At 40.6% G+C, this 14,125-nt stretch overlaps 1 protein-coding gene across 1 annotated transcript in view; it reads right to left on the reverse strand.

Moving 5' to 3' along the window:
* Nucleotides 1-14,125, reverse strand: part of myg1 (myg1 exonuclease) — a 43,632-nt gene that overhangs the window by 2,675 nt on the left and 26,832 nt on the right. The window contains exon 6 of the mRNA XM_054784874.1: nt 13,690-13,871. Within this exon, the coding sequence (XP_054640849.1) occupies nt 13,690-13,871 (182 nt within the window). The remainder of the gene's footprint in view (nt 1-13,689; nt 13,872-14,125) is intronic.

Below are 14,125 nucleotides of genomic sequence, written 5' to 3' on the forward strand. Positions count from 1 at the left end.
GCACATTGAAAGCGTCCCTGTTATACAGTACATGCCTGCCTTGTTCTGCATATGCAACGATAGCATCACAGCCAGTCATCCGATGGAGTTCTTTTTTGATCAATAAAATGAACTACACTTGTCAGCATTGTAGTGATGATCAACATCTGCTACATTTTAATAAAGAACATGTTTCATCCATTTTCAGTTTTACATTCAATACATTTTGCTAACAAATGTGAAATAACGTACTGAAAAGTAACGCTACTTCACTACTAGTCCACATGTAGCTTCTACTGTACATCGCTATATTTGTTATGATACGTCATCGTCATCGAAATGATGTCATCGGAGCCTCTGATTGGTTAAAACTGCCTAAACAGCCCATAGCTGCAGCGCCCCCTTACTTTGGCATGTGCATGACAGCCTGTGTATGCGTATTCGTGTGGACAGGAATAGCTTTAAAATGTCACCGTGTGGATAGAGATTTTTTTTTTACACCGGAGAGGGGCAGATGTGCGTTTTTGAAAATATCCTTATTTGTGTGGACAGGGCCTTACATACAGAGTTTTTTTTTTATGAGTTTTGTTTAGACAAAATGTTTAAAATAAACATGGCAATTTTTCTATGAGTTACATTGCATATTGCAGTATTTGTTTTGTTATTTTGCACAAACTGTGTTTATTTGTGCAATGCATGCAGTGGCATCACAGCGAAAGAAGCATAATGTGTTCATTCATTACACGAGATGTGACTTGACAGTTTGAGCGAAGAGCTGCTGCTTACATCGGTATCGGAAATGAAGTGCTGGACAATCTCAGTATATCGGTAAAAAAGCCAATAGCGAGCATCTCTAATAAAACCCCTCAGGGTCAAGTCCAGTTCAGAAGTTATCTTAAGTAAAGACATTTTTTGCTCACCTTGTCTTGATCAGTGCAGTTGCACCTAATGTTGCGGCCAGTTCCAAAACATTATTAAAGTGTATGACAAAATAAGCAGTAGAACAGACAGTAGTTCCCCCGCCTTACGTTGCAGCCCCTGTGCTATGGTTTCATGTCAATACAAGCTCATCCCCATAAAAGCAGCCTGGGGAGGACGGCAAAGCACAGCCCTAATCCCTGTTAAATGAATCAAGTGGTCGATGGCTCCATTGTATGGCTGTAAGTCAGGCTGCGTGGAAAAGGTCAACGGGGTTGGTAATGAGGGAAGGAGTGGGAGGGTATGTTATGACAGGTCAGGAAGCTCTGATTCTCCTGATGACCGCTCTAAATATACGTCCACAATTAGCAAAGTAGCTGTGCTGCACAGAGACCTCCACTCTATCGCGCAAGTCAAAGATGTAGGCCGGGTTCCTGTGGCAGTCTTTCTGAGAAGAGAGGTCTATTTTTTCCTTCTTCAGCTCATATATCTGCCAAGCTGCACACCTATTCCATGTAATACATCACCAAGAAGGTGGGACCGATTCTCTCTTCCTCACTCACAGTCTTACTAGCAATCTGATGCTGATAAAAATAGACCTCCCTTCCTCCCAGGTGCAGCGACAGGGACACAGGTGATAATAACGCCCCTTTTGCAGAGTCGGCAACTGCCTACTGGGACACTCAGAGACACAGCCATCTGGAGCAATGGTTTATATATACACAGTATATAAATAAATATATATATCCAAGCCATTGTTCTTTTGTTCTGTTCTCACAGGAGCGCCACACCAACCGTCCCGTGTTTGCATTCAATTAAAGCTTTTGAACAGCTTTACCGCCTTAATCAGCCGCCTGTCTTTGGAGTTGAATAGGCGCCGCCACCTGATGAGATTCTGCGGTGGAGTGGAAAAAAGTGTGAGGAAAGAGATGAGGTTACGTGCGAAAGGTGGGGCGGCCAGATAGGGAGACGGGTGCTGGGGGGGTGGGGAGGATTCATGGCAAACAGGCAAGCTTGGCCATGAAAAAGGTGACAGGAAGAGGCTGTTTGTAGGGCAACGACAGAAATATTGCACATGGACTGAGACGGCGAGGCAGGAGGGGAATGATGGGGGATAATGTTTAGTGGGAGGACGAATGGAGGTGAAAAAAGAACTGCCATGTAACCCATGGTCAGATCATCCACCCTTCCCCCCCATTTCTGCCGTTGTATTAGTAACGAGGAGGAAGATGACGGCAGACGTTTGGCTGTATTTACAATTTTATCTCTTATGCGTGCTTTCTAGGAGTGCAAGCATACATGCCAAGCAGAAGTCAGAGCTCAAAAATCATGTTTTGTCCTTTCTGTTTGGGAACACTTGGCCTTCCCGGTGAAATACATAAAACAGACAAGTGACACGCTGCACTTCAGGCAATTAGGAACTTCAATTTATTAAAATACAAAATAGGAATTATGATTTTACAACCTTACTGTACCCAAAGTGAACCTCATGGTGACCCTAAAACCAAGGTACCGTATTTACTGAACCATGATTATGGCCTCGAAAATACTAGAATTTGCCATCCAAGAGGACAGTCTTGCTAAGGAAATGGCTCCAAGTGTGCCTGACTGACAAAAGTACTTTCCATGGCAAATGAATCATCAGTGATGATGTTAAGGGCTAACAGGAAGAGGAGCTGCAGGAAATGCAATATGCAAGAGGGAGAATGACAGTATGTCACCAGCTACACTACCAATGTGTGTAGCACTTGGAGAAAGTACATACTCACTGGACACATTACGGCTCAGAAATTTAATTCTGCAATACACACATTTACACTTATCCATCAAAAGATAATGGGTTCTTTCTTTGGCCCGTGCGCCACCAATAATTAACTAGTGCTGCTTTTTGACTGCCCAATACCTTCAGGTCTACCCGCTTTGTTTTGGGACAGCTGATTCTATGAGAACCAGACACGCTAACACGTAACAGCAACGGATGAGAATGAGGGTCTCCTGTCTATGGTAAGGAGAAATTTTATCCAAGGGGTCACTGGCTGTGCATCCTTAAATGTTATAATGGTTAATCAGCTCGACCATAAGCGACCAGCCGTGTTTTTTTTTCAACCAATGGAAAAGCATCAAGATTAATATAGCAAGTAGAGCCATGTCAAACTTTGTACATACTGTGCAGCGCAAAAGGAGGATAATAAACTAACTAAGAAGGTGCTAAACAACGGAAGAGAATGAGCATCGGCTCTTTACTTCTCCAAAGCACAGAGAAATTTTATCCAAGAGGAGACTGAGGGCAGCCAGAAAAGGGGCCTCTGCAGCAAAGCAGAGACTGTGGAGTCTAACAGTGCAATATCCGGAGCTCCGGCGCAGCAGCAAGTAAGCTTCCGAGTAAAGATTGACCGGTATGTTTTTTTCAGGGCCGGTACCAATTTTTAGTCAAGGATGCCGATATATTTGGAGCAGATATTCATTTGCAGCAAAAGTAAAAATATTTACAACACTTTGAATAATACACTCTGAACTTTAACTCAAATTATTTCGCTTATTCTATGCAGTACAATTCATCCGAGTACTATGTATAGCAGCGCATGTATAGCAGTATGACCAGACATTTACCCGGTTGTCATGTGCTATGGGGTTCATGCAGTTATGCAATGTGTACAAATATACAGTATGTGTGAAATATACTCAGTAAAAGTATAAATTAAAACCTATAACTATATTATATTAAAATATGTTTGCCATCAGGTACAGAAGTAGGACGTTATTGATGTCCTAAAGGGACGATGTAATGAGATCATGTTTAATTGAATTACCTTTGAATTAAAAGAAACAAAAAACTTGACAAATGGCATCCTGTTTTTGTGGGGGTTTTTTGTGATCAAGCGTAGAATTACTGCACTGGCGTACATGCTGGGAGCTTGTTAGCTTCAACGCAACGTACTAGCACAACTGGTTCCAAAGTGGCAAGTCTTCACTCTTCGCAGTACATATGAGTTTATTTCCCAGTTGTTGTTAATGAGTTAGATCGATGTTTTGTCATACTACTTGTTTGCATCACTGGGGCCAAAAAGGACGCTATTCCACTCTTGTTCTTTCCATGACGTATCTACATACGAACAGGGTCGCATTTGAAAAAGTCGGAATTGTACTGTTCACACTGACATGAAAAAAAGATACAGGTCACATTTGAGCAAAAAAAAATTTGACTTGACCTGCAGTGTGAATGTAGCCTATGTTGCAAAGCATTAGCTCGGCTAATTAGCACCAAGCCAAGCCTCTTTGTTCAGGCTAATGATGCGGCGGGTACCTACCAGCCTGCATCCGTACTCGGCACACCTTCCCCCGGCTTGAGCCATTGCCCGAAGGGGAGCCTTGTTCAAGACAGTAGCTCCACCTAGTGTTTAAACTCAGAAGTATAAAACAGTTAAGTACATGTGCGCTGGCCAAAGTCAATTATATTTTTAGACTTTGATACGGGTCAGTGGTTAGCATGTTGGCCAACACAGGAACAGTCTGGAGATCGGGAAGACCTAGGTTCGATTCTCCCCTGGGCATTTCTGTGTGGAGTTTGCATGTTCTCCCCGTGTGCGCGTGGGTTTTCTCCGGGTACTCCGGCTTCCTCCCACATTCCCAAAAACATGCAGGTGAGGTTAATTGGCGACTCTAAATTGTCCATAGGTATGAATGTGAGTGTGAATGGTTGTTTGTCTATATGTGCCCTGTGATTGGCTGGCGACCAGTCCAGGGTGTACGCCACCTGTCGCCCCAAGTCAGTTGGGATAGGCTCCAGCATGCCCCCGCGACCCTAATGAGGATTAAGCGGTATAGAAAATGGATGGATGGATACGGGTCAGTTGGCCCGCAGGCTGTAAATTCAACACCCCTGTTTTAGAGGAAGATATTTTACCAAATGCTCTGCAAGCATTCCGCGATGAGGGGAAAAAAAAAACCCATTGCGCTTCAACACATGAAACCTTATCGGCCACCTGAAACGGCAGCATCACTACGACGCCCGGGGCTTGTTCGTATCGCCGCAGAGGTTCAAAAGTGCAAATAAGTTTGCCAGAAACGTAAGGGCTAGAGCAATCTGCGATTTCCTCATGGAAATGATGCCGCTGGACGGCCAGCCCTTTACCATTGTTGAAGATACCAGCTTTTGTCAGTAAACTCTTTGGAGCCACGGTTTGTACTTCTGCGCTGCCGCTATTTATGTTTTGTAAATAGTAGAGTGTCTGACAAAAGTCTTGTCGCTTATCCAAGTTGTAGGAACAATAAACAAGAACTTCACTTTTAGGTGCTCATTTGGAATCTGAAATAGCTTATATCAAAGACAAAAGCCTCTAGATTATGCTTATTATAGCAAAATAAAGTCTTGTATTATTCATGGAGTTTTATCATTTAATTGGGACAAAAAGGTCAGATTGTGCTTGGACAAAAGTCTTGTCACATAGCAAAATAATGTATGGTAGAAATGGTATTTTCCTTTGAACACACAAACCTGCTATAAAACATTAGAACATAAAGTCAGGGTACCTGCCTGCTTATTTTGGTATGTGAAAAGGCTTTTGTCCAAGCACAGTCTGACCTTTCTACTGTAATTAAATGATAAAACTCAATGAACGATACAAGGCTTTATTTTGCTGTAATAAACATAATCTAGGAGCTTTTGCCTTTCATACAAGCAATTTCTGAATCCAAATGAGAAACTAAAAGTGTATTTACTGTTCCTCCAGCTTGGATAAGAGACAAGACTTTTGTCAGGCACTGTAGTGATGTCATGATATTTTGGAAGGACAAATCTGCAGGTACAGTTTGTCAAATCCAACTTTGTTGGAATCCTTACCTCCAGGTGTGCACAAACTACAGTTAAAAAAAAGTTGAAAACAATAGCTACAAAAAGTTATTGGTATCAGCTTGAAAATAAAAATGCAAAATGCAAAAATGTAATCATGCATCCCTAGTACAGTCAAACCTGTCGTAGCGGCCACCTGTATATAACGGCGACCTGCCTATAGCGGCCACTTTTGCCGTTTCCCTTTAGTGGCCGCTATAGACAGGTTTGACTGTATTTACTTTTGAAGGTTCTAGGTTCTCCAATGACACAATGACGGTCAGCAGTTGTTTACGTCAACCGAAGGAAAAGCATCAACTACAAGTAAGTTGTCTCAACTAGAGCTGCAACGATTAATTGATGAATCGATGATAATCAACACCTATTTTGGTAATCGATTAATCGTTTCATTTAAAAATGTACTGTAAATATCCTGATTTCAGCCTCTCAAATGTGCCTATTTTTTTTTATTTCCTTTCATCATCCATGAAAGCAGACGTATTATCTTTGTGTTTCAGGCAAAACAAGATACTCACACACGTCACCTTTTGACTGTTTCTGATATCTTGCGAAGCAAACCACTGCAGAGATGTGTGCATAGTGCGTGCGTAAGAACATTCCCAAAGTATGGGATTTATCCACTTGTACTTGTGCATAGGATAATGCATACATTTATACACAACTCTTACCATGCGTACACACAAAACCTAGTGGTAGAACAGTGAAACTACAAATAGCTATGGCTGTGCCTGTCCAGCGCAGGCCGTATCATCTTGCTACGTGCTTCACAACTTGACCATCAAACAAGGCGCTGCCCCTCCCCCCCACGGTAGACGAGCCGATGCCAAACACAAAGCCTGCTCCTAAGGTTTATTTATTTGTTATTTCTTATTTATTTATTGTTGATGCACGTGTAGCAGTCTGTGCCAGTGACTTGTTGATTTGCAGCAGAGTGTTTGTGATGTTTGTCAGTTGATTGTTTATACTTCTCTACTTCAATTTCGGTGTCGGAGAAATTCCTCTTCCTCGTCGCTATGATTTTGGGGAGAGAAAAAGTCCATTCATGCATTCTTAAGGGAATTGCTGCAAAGAGGCGGAATTTAAAATGTTTTTTTTTTTAAATCAGATTAATAAAAAAAAAAAATCAACAGATTAATTGGTTATTAAAATAATCGCTAGTTGCAGCCCTAGTCTCAACCCAAGCAGGTACCGTGCAGTGGAAAAGAGGCATAAGTAACCATCTAAAAACCAACTCGTCTGTCTCTGTGTTTTAACATTAGGTGAGCACACTTTCAAAAAGGACTGGAGGGGGAAAAAAATCAATACAATTAACATTTTATAATAGAATTCAAATGTGTTTGTTCATGGGACAACACAAATACTGCAAATTCTTTATAGCATGTGACAGATTTTAATGAAATTATCCACTGCTACACAGAAATGGGCGGGTGTGTATTGGGAGGTGCGGCGTATGTAGAAAATAGAGGTCACAGCCACAATAACAAAACAAGTCAAAGCATGCTGCATGACTTGAGCTTGGGGCGAGGAGAGGGGGAGATAAGATTGAGCACGTCTGGCAGTAAGCTGGAATTTAATTGAATAAACACTTGTAACTGCTGAACATGTCGTATGTATATGAGAGAGATGTTTTATTGTTGTGAGGAATGAATAAGTGTTGTGACAAGGCAGTGGGATGAATGAGCACAGAGATGCGTCAGACTTATGTGCATGTCACTTTTCTTTTCAATGGCACACTGCTGAGATACATGCATGCAATAACTTACACAGGCACATGCATGCCTAAATCCATGCATTAGCACATATGAAATAGTTTGTGTCTATAATGTGGAATTTGATTGATCTAAAGCTAATATTAACAGTATATTAAGTAGTTGTCATGGCAATGGAGCAATGGATTTCACTACTTGATACCAACTAGTAGGGATGAGCGAGTACACCACTATCTGTATCTGTTCACACATTTACATGATCTGTATCGTATACAACGAGTATCCGATTCATCCCTACCAACGAGCAAATATTGCTACGAGACCTTGCAGTAAATATAGAAATATGGCACATCACAGAATGGTGGAATGTGAATGGGGTGAGTATAAAATACTGACATTTTTTTGTTAACATAGTGGAACCTTGGTTAGCGTCATTAATCCTTTCCAGAAGGTCCGACTCTAACCGAATACATTTTTCCCAGAAGAAATTATCCATCCATCCATCCATCCATCCATCCATTTTCTATCCCGCTGATTCCTAAGAAATGATCCAATCCAATCTAATTAATCCATTCCAGAAAACATTTTTAGAGTTGTACAATTACGTTTTACATGCAGAAAACAGTTCAAAAAACATATAAATGATGAATTAAAGGGATAAGTCAACATTTAACATCACTTTTACCTTGATTGAAGATGTGATTGTTGACAAAGACGGCAATGTGGCTGGGACACCACCGTCCTGTTTGCTAACAGTTATTTCTTGAATTCAATAGTATTGCTCACCTTCTTTATGAGGGCACTTGCAACTTTTCTTTGGCTACGTTTTGGCTTATTTTGCAGCCGTGATCAAAAGAAAACGAGAGACTTGTGGCGTAACTGTGTTAGTTGGCCAAAGAGCTACAGAGTCAACCGCTGATGACATCAAAGATGGTGATGGAGCAGACTTCCAGTTCCTGTTTCCATGTAGTAGCAAGCTAATAGGCTGCTAACAAGGACGTTTTATGGTTCGAATACATTAAGAGCACAGTTAAGAACACGAAAAGATGCAGGCCATATTGTACGCTAACCAGAAAATGTACGCAACCAGAGGCAAAATTTTGCCATGAATTTTTGTTAACCAAAAAATATGCTAACTGGGGCGTACACTAACAGAGGTTCCACTGTATATTTTTTTAATTTGTAAAGAGGCTACAAACTGTTACATTTTTACCATGAAAAATTATTCACTGTAAACATCAACTCGTGTTTAAATTTAAGTGACTAGCAACGACCTGCCAACATGTACACATTTTTTGTACCTTTGTACATCTTCTTTCCAGGTATGCATTTTGTTTCACTCAGTTTATGTCTGAAGGTCTATATTCGCCTAACGCTCCGTGTTAAGCCTGAATTACAAAGCACCCTTGAACGCATCATCACCGGACATAAGGAGCATGGGCAGCACGGGGACCACCGTATTATTTTTCTCAAAGTGAGGGTCGAACTGTAACCAACAGGATATCATCTAGGTCTGAAAGTATTCCAGAGACGCGACAGTGTAAAAATGACGTTACTGATTGTTTTTCTTGTCAGTGGTTGCTCTTTGAGACCGTCATTGCGCACTCATCTCAGCAGTCGAAAAAGCACAATGTTCTATTTCCTGCTCAGAGCACAAAGGTTGCTGAAAATCAGCGTGTAGCTCATTGTCTACCTTTCAGTGGTTAGAAACAGGCATCGTTTGTGTCTTCATGACGTTTTGTTCTTTGAGTTATTGATGTGATAACTTAATGTGCCAATCTCTTTGTTGAGTTGTTTATTGTTGCTTGGCTGGTCTTAAGTGGCACTGCTTGTGACTAATTAGTGCTATCTCAGCTGTAATTTGTTTCCTAACCGGATGCAATGACTATTATATATGCACTTACATACTGTATGTTTTATTATTTAGAAACATTGTGTACGGGAACCGTAAAGGCTGTGATTGGCCGGCTTGTAGAGCATTATTCCTTGTATCTTATACTTCTCCTCCCATTTGTTCAATAAAAATGAGTGTTGTAAGGCATTAGTTCCAGCTGCAGTAACACTCCCCTTCTCTCTTAAATGATTACCAATAAATGGTGACGATGGAACAAAAGTTAACAAGCTAAATAGTTAACAAGAGTTGTGGTTCCTCACAGAGTTAAGCTCAGACATCGTCTGCGCATACATGCCACTTCCGACCAGATCCTGTTTTTCTCCAGTAAGCAAGGAAAGAACGCAAAAATGCCACAAAAGAAAAAGATCAAACTTACCGCGAGTCAACAGACTATTTATTGCATCTGTATTTTCTGCTTCCAGTACTATAGATCAGCCTAGGGACAGTACCTCAACATTGCCTGTACGTACTTCTGTCCTCCTGTACTGAGCCTGATGAGCCCACTGCAAAAGAAGTACCTCTACCTTCTGCAGCCACCTCCCCAAAAAAGCCAACTTTTCTCACCACATACTGTACAACTGGCTGCGCATTTTAGATGACAATTTCATGTACCGCAACATTTTCACTACAAAAGAAGCACATCTATCCACAAATCAAACAAATGCACCAGCTATGCTACAAAAATGCTATTTTATTTGAATGTTGTAAGTCATTCCACTGTGACAGTGGTTTTGCAATAAACTTCATATTTGGAAATGTATTTGTTTTATACATTTTGAACATAAATTAACAAATACATTAACTACAACCATGTCATACCATACCACCATCAAAGGAGTTTAACACTACAATTTAAGAAAAAAACAACAAGGACCCATTGAATTTCCCAGGGACTCAATCAAATCACCACTTGTGGGTCCTGAGGACTCACTACATTGAAAACCTACAGTCATGGAAAAAATGATTAGACCACCCTTGTTTCTTCAGTTTATTGATTCATTTTCATTCCTGGTACAACTAAAGATAAATTATGATAACAAATATAGCTCATAGCAGTTTAATTTAAGAGCTGATATCTAGCAGCTTCCATGGTTTTCTTGATAATAACAAAAAAATCACTTCTTTTTCTTACATGAAAAGCTATAGCATTGTACTGCCAACAAATGTAACTCTTATGACCTATTTTTGTTGTCATTGTTATATTTGTCCAAACAAAGGTACCTTTAGTTGTATCAGGCATTAACATGAATAAGAAACTGAAGAAACAAGGGTGGTCTAATAACATCACTGATATTCAAAGACACAGCTTTGTGGCATTATTAATCTCTTGACATTTATTATTAGTAATTTTTTCTTTTTTTTGAGAATTGTATTTACTGGAGAATTATATAGCGGTTTGCCGAATTTCCTTAAAAAAATAAATAAATAAATAAAATAAAGCTGTTCAATGCTAAAGTTTTGTTTTTTGTTCCATTATTGTACCAGTAAACTGAACAGACCCATCATCTTAAAACATTACACCCCTATAATGAACTGTTCCTGTATACTGTAGCTTGTTCTCTAAGGACCCATTGGCATTTGTTTGAACTGCTGATCCTTACAATACCATTCATTCATTCATTCAATCGTTGCCTCACCTTTAGAAAACACAAATCAACCCTGTCACCTGCTTTCAGGTTGTCTCTAGAGCACAGTTGAAGACAAAGGCTTCTTGCAGCCATTTTTAAAAAGACACATTGAGGCCAGCGAGAAAAAAAGCAAGGAAGACAGCCCGCTTTCAGGCTGCTCCACTGTGTGCGCCCATCTGACAAGCACTTATGTTAAAGTAAACGTGTGTCAACGCGTGTCCATTCAGTGGTACAGTGTCATTTGTTAAAGCTGGGATCAATATCCAATAGCAGAATGGTTTGCAAATGACAGCACAGTAACCACAGTTCGGTGAGAAAAAGACAAGCAGTTGGTTGAATATGAAAACAATATATATCTCACACAGAAAATACAAGCTTTTACAAAGTGTGTAGCATGCTGGGATTCGGGGCGGCGAGTCAACAACTCCAGAGCCCCAGTGGGGCCACCGATGACGTTAATAGAGCAGCTTTGTGGACGGGCTCGCCGGGTAAACATTTCCCCTCCAGAGCTGACAGGAGCCAGACATGATAGGTGTTAATCACCTGAGACAGTCACACCATAGCCCTTGCTCCCTGCATCGTCGCCATTAAGCAGCAAGATTAGAGGATGAGGAGCATCATTCATTTAAATGTGCAGGTTTTTGGAGAAATTAATTTGCAAAAGGTATTTTATTTCCAACATTATAACTCATTAAACACAGTAATCCAATCAATCCAATGTGGGTGAAGCTATGCTAAGCAATCAAATCACATTTCAAAGAGGCTACATCTCAGCTTTGTGGTGTTGGTGACAAAGGGACCTTGAATCTTGAAATTCTTACTATTATTCTTTACTATTATTATTACTACTATACTGGACAAAATTTACACAACCACGAAACCACGAAAAACACTTAAGAGAATTCCTGCGACACCAGTGTTTCCCATACATTCATTTCATGTGGCAGCCTGCTCGCTACTGGTTAGGTGGCGGTATGCATTGTAACTCCGCTCTGAATTCCCACACAATACGCATTTACCTTTCTTACATCATGCATTTACTCTAATCAAAATACAGGCGGTCACGAAAGGCAAAATATTCACCGTGGGAGCAGAGGTCCAAACATGCAAGGCACCTCCACAAGCCTGACTAGTGTGAATTACCACTGCTGTGAAAGGCAAGGTGTGAAACATGCAGAACAACCCCACAAGCGTGCAGCCAAGCCTTTGACTGGCCAGAGCCATGACTAGCAATAGCGCTATCAAGACTGTAAACACTCTTCCATCGTTTGATATGTAAACCAGGGGTGTCCAAAGAGCTGCCTGGGGGCCATTTGCGGGCAGCGGCTTGTTTTTTTATGAGCCCGTGGCTCATTGTAGTAGTAAAATAAACATTAAAAACCAGCAAAAATTTGAAAAACAGAGCAAAAAGGGATAACCTAAAAAAAAAAAAAATTATTTAAATATATACTGGTTAAATATATATACACTGAAAGCATCTTTTGCCTTTGCCATCAAGAGATCATGACATTATGAATACCTGACAGAAAATGACACTGAATCAACATTTTTGCCAAGATTTTGGCTTTTAAAGGCTGTGGTCTTGAACTTGTGATCAGCTGATGAACAGCCTATTTCACTTTCATGCTGGTTTGCAATAAATTGCTTGCTCAAAATGTGTTTTGTCTCACGCCCATTTCTTCTTTTGAAGCTCTACATAGAAACTCCTTAAGATCCAACAGTGCCAAATGTAAATTGTTGCAATTTTTCATCTGGTCTTAACATTTAACTTAATATTCAGGAGTGTATCTTGTTTTTTTTTAGCCTTTTTTTCCCCAATACATGCACATGCAAATTAGACATCACCACCATTTTGGGGGGATTTGGACCATTTTACAGTTTTCCTTTTTCTATATAATGTGTTTAATTTTATCTGTAGGCCAATAAAAAAAAGCTGTGGCCCACGGGCCGCACTGTGGACACGCCTGATCTAGGAGATTGCCCTACTATCCTGTTTTGAAGCCATAAATGTTTTGTTTGTTGTTGTTGTTGTTTTAACTTTACCAACTTTCAAGTTTAGGAGAACATGAAGAACAATCACATTTATTTTAAATGCCCTAATTTTAAAACTGAATATAGTGGCCTGTTGCAGATAGTTATGTAAATTTGGTCTGACCTTGTTCCAATGCATAGCATTCCCCTGGGTTGATGTGGGTCGCCTGTGGTGACGTTCTAATTAAAGAGACTTGTTCAATAGAGGGCGGTGCTGCCGAGATTACACCTCTGGAACTCGCATTCATTAAAATCCACCTTCACAAAAGGAGTTGAATTCCTGCTAATAATTGGCTGTAAATGAAAACATTCGTCCAGTAGGCAAGTGGACATGTGGTGTTTTCCAGAAATAAAAAGGGAAGTACGCAGGATGGCAGGGCTGCTTCTGTTGAGATGTGTTTACATCCTTTCGTTTCTCTACAGAGCAATGATCTCTGTTTCCGCTAAAGGATTCTGCTCATTCTACAAGCGAGGATTTCTGTACTTCCATGAGTTGTTGTCAAACGCTCCAGCAAGCAGTGAGTCAACTTAACACATGTGGGAGACTGTGCAGCCTGTCACTATGTATTCAATTGGGTCCCGCATGCATAATTTGTGTTGTGCAAGGAGCTCTAGTATAGCTAGAACCTTGTCAAGCAGACGTTGTTAACAAATCCACTCGCTGCTGTTGCCTGTTATTACCTGTTTTGGAAGGTGTTGAGGCCCGCCGGGACACACTGGACCCTCCAATGTCCGTTCTGGTCGGGGTAAAGCACAAACTTGATTGGTGTCTCTACTTGGAGCTCCTTTTCCAGGGCAAACAGATGCTCCTTCCAAGGACACCCGCCCTGGCAGAACAGCAGCACCTGCCCACTGGGATCTACCTGGACACATGACAGGAGGGGGAAATTCTGTCATGTACTGTAGTGTCCAAACAAGTTTCTGAACATCAATATGCACTCATGGTAGACTTTCAGAGGTGATACAAGAGATTCAATTACAAAAAAACAAACAAAAGATGTTACTCAAGTGTTTGGTAATGGGGGCATTTTAATCTACACATAATGACAATGTGCATACTTAATTTTAATATGTTTGAATGGTCACATTTGCTTCTAAACATGGCTGACAGAACAAT

The sequence above is a fragment of the Dunckerocampus dactyliophorus genome, chromosome 8, assembly GCF_027744805.1.
Source record: "Dunckerocampus dactyliophorus isolate RoL2022-P2 chromosome 8, RoL_Ddac_1.1, whole genome shotgun sequence".
In the NCBI taxonomy this organism is placed as follows: domain Eukaryota; kingdom Metazoa; phylum Chordata; class Actinopteri; order Syngnathiformes; family Syngnathidae; genus Dunckerocampus; species Dunckerocampus dactyliophorus.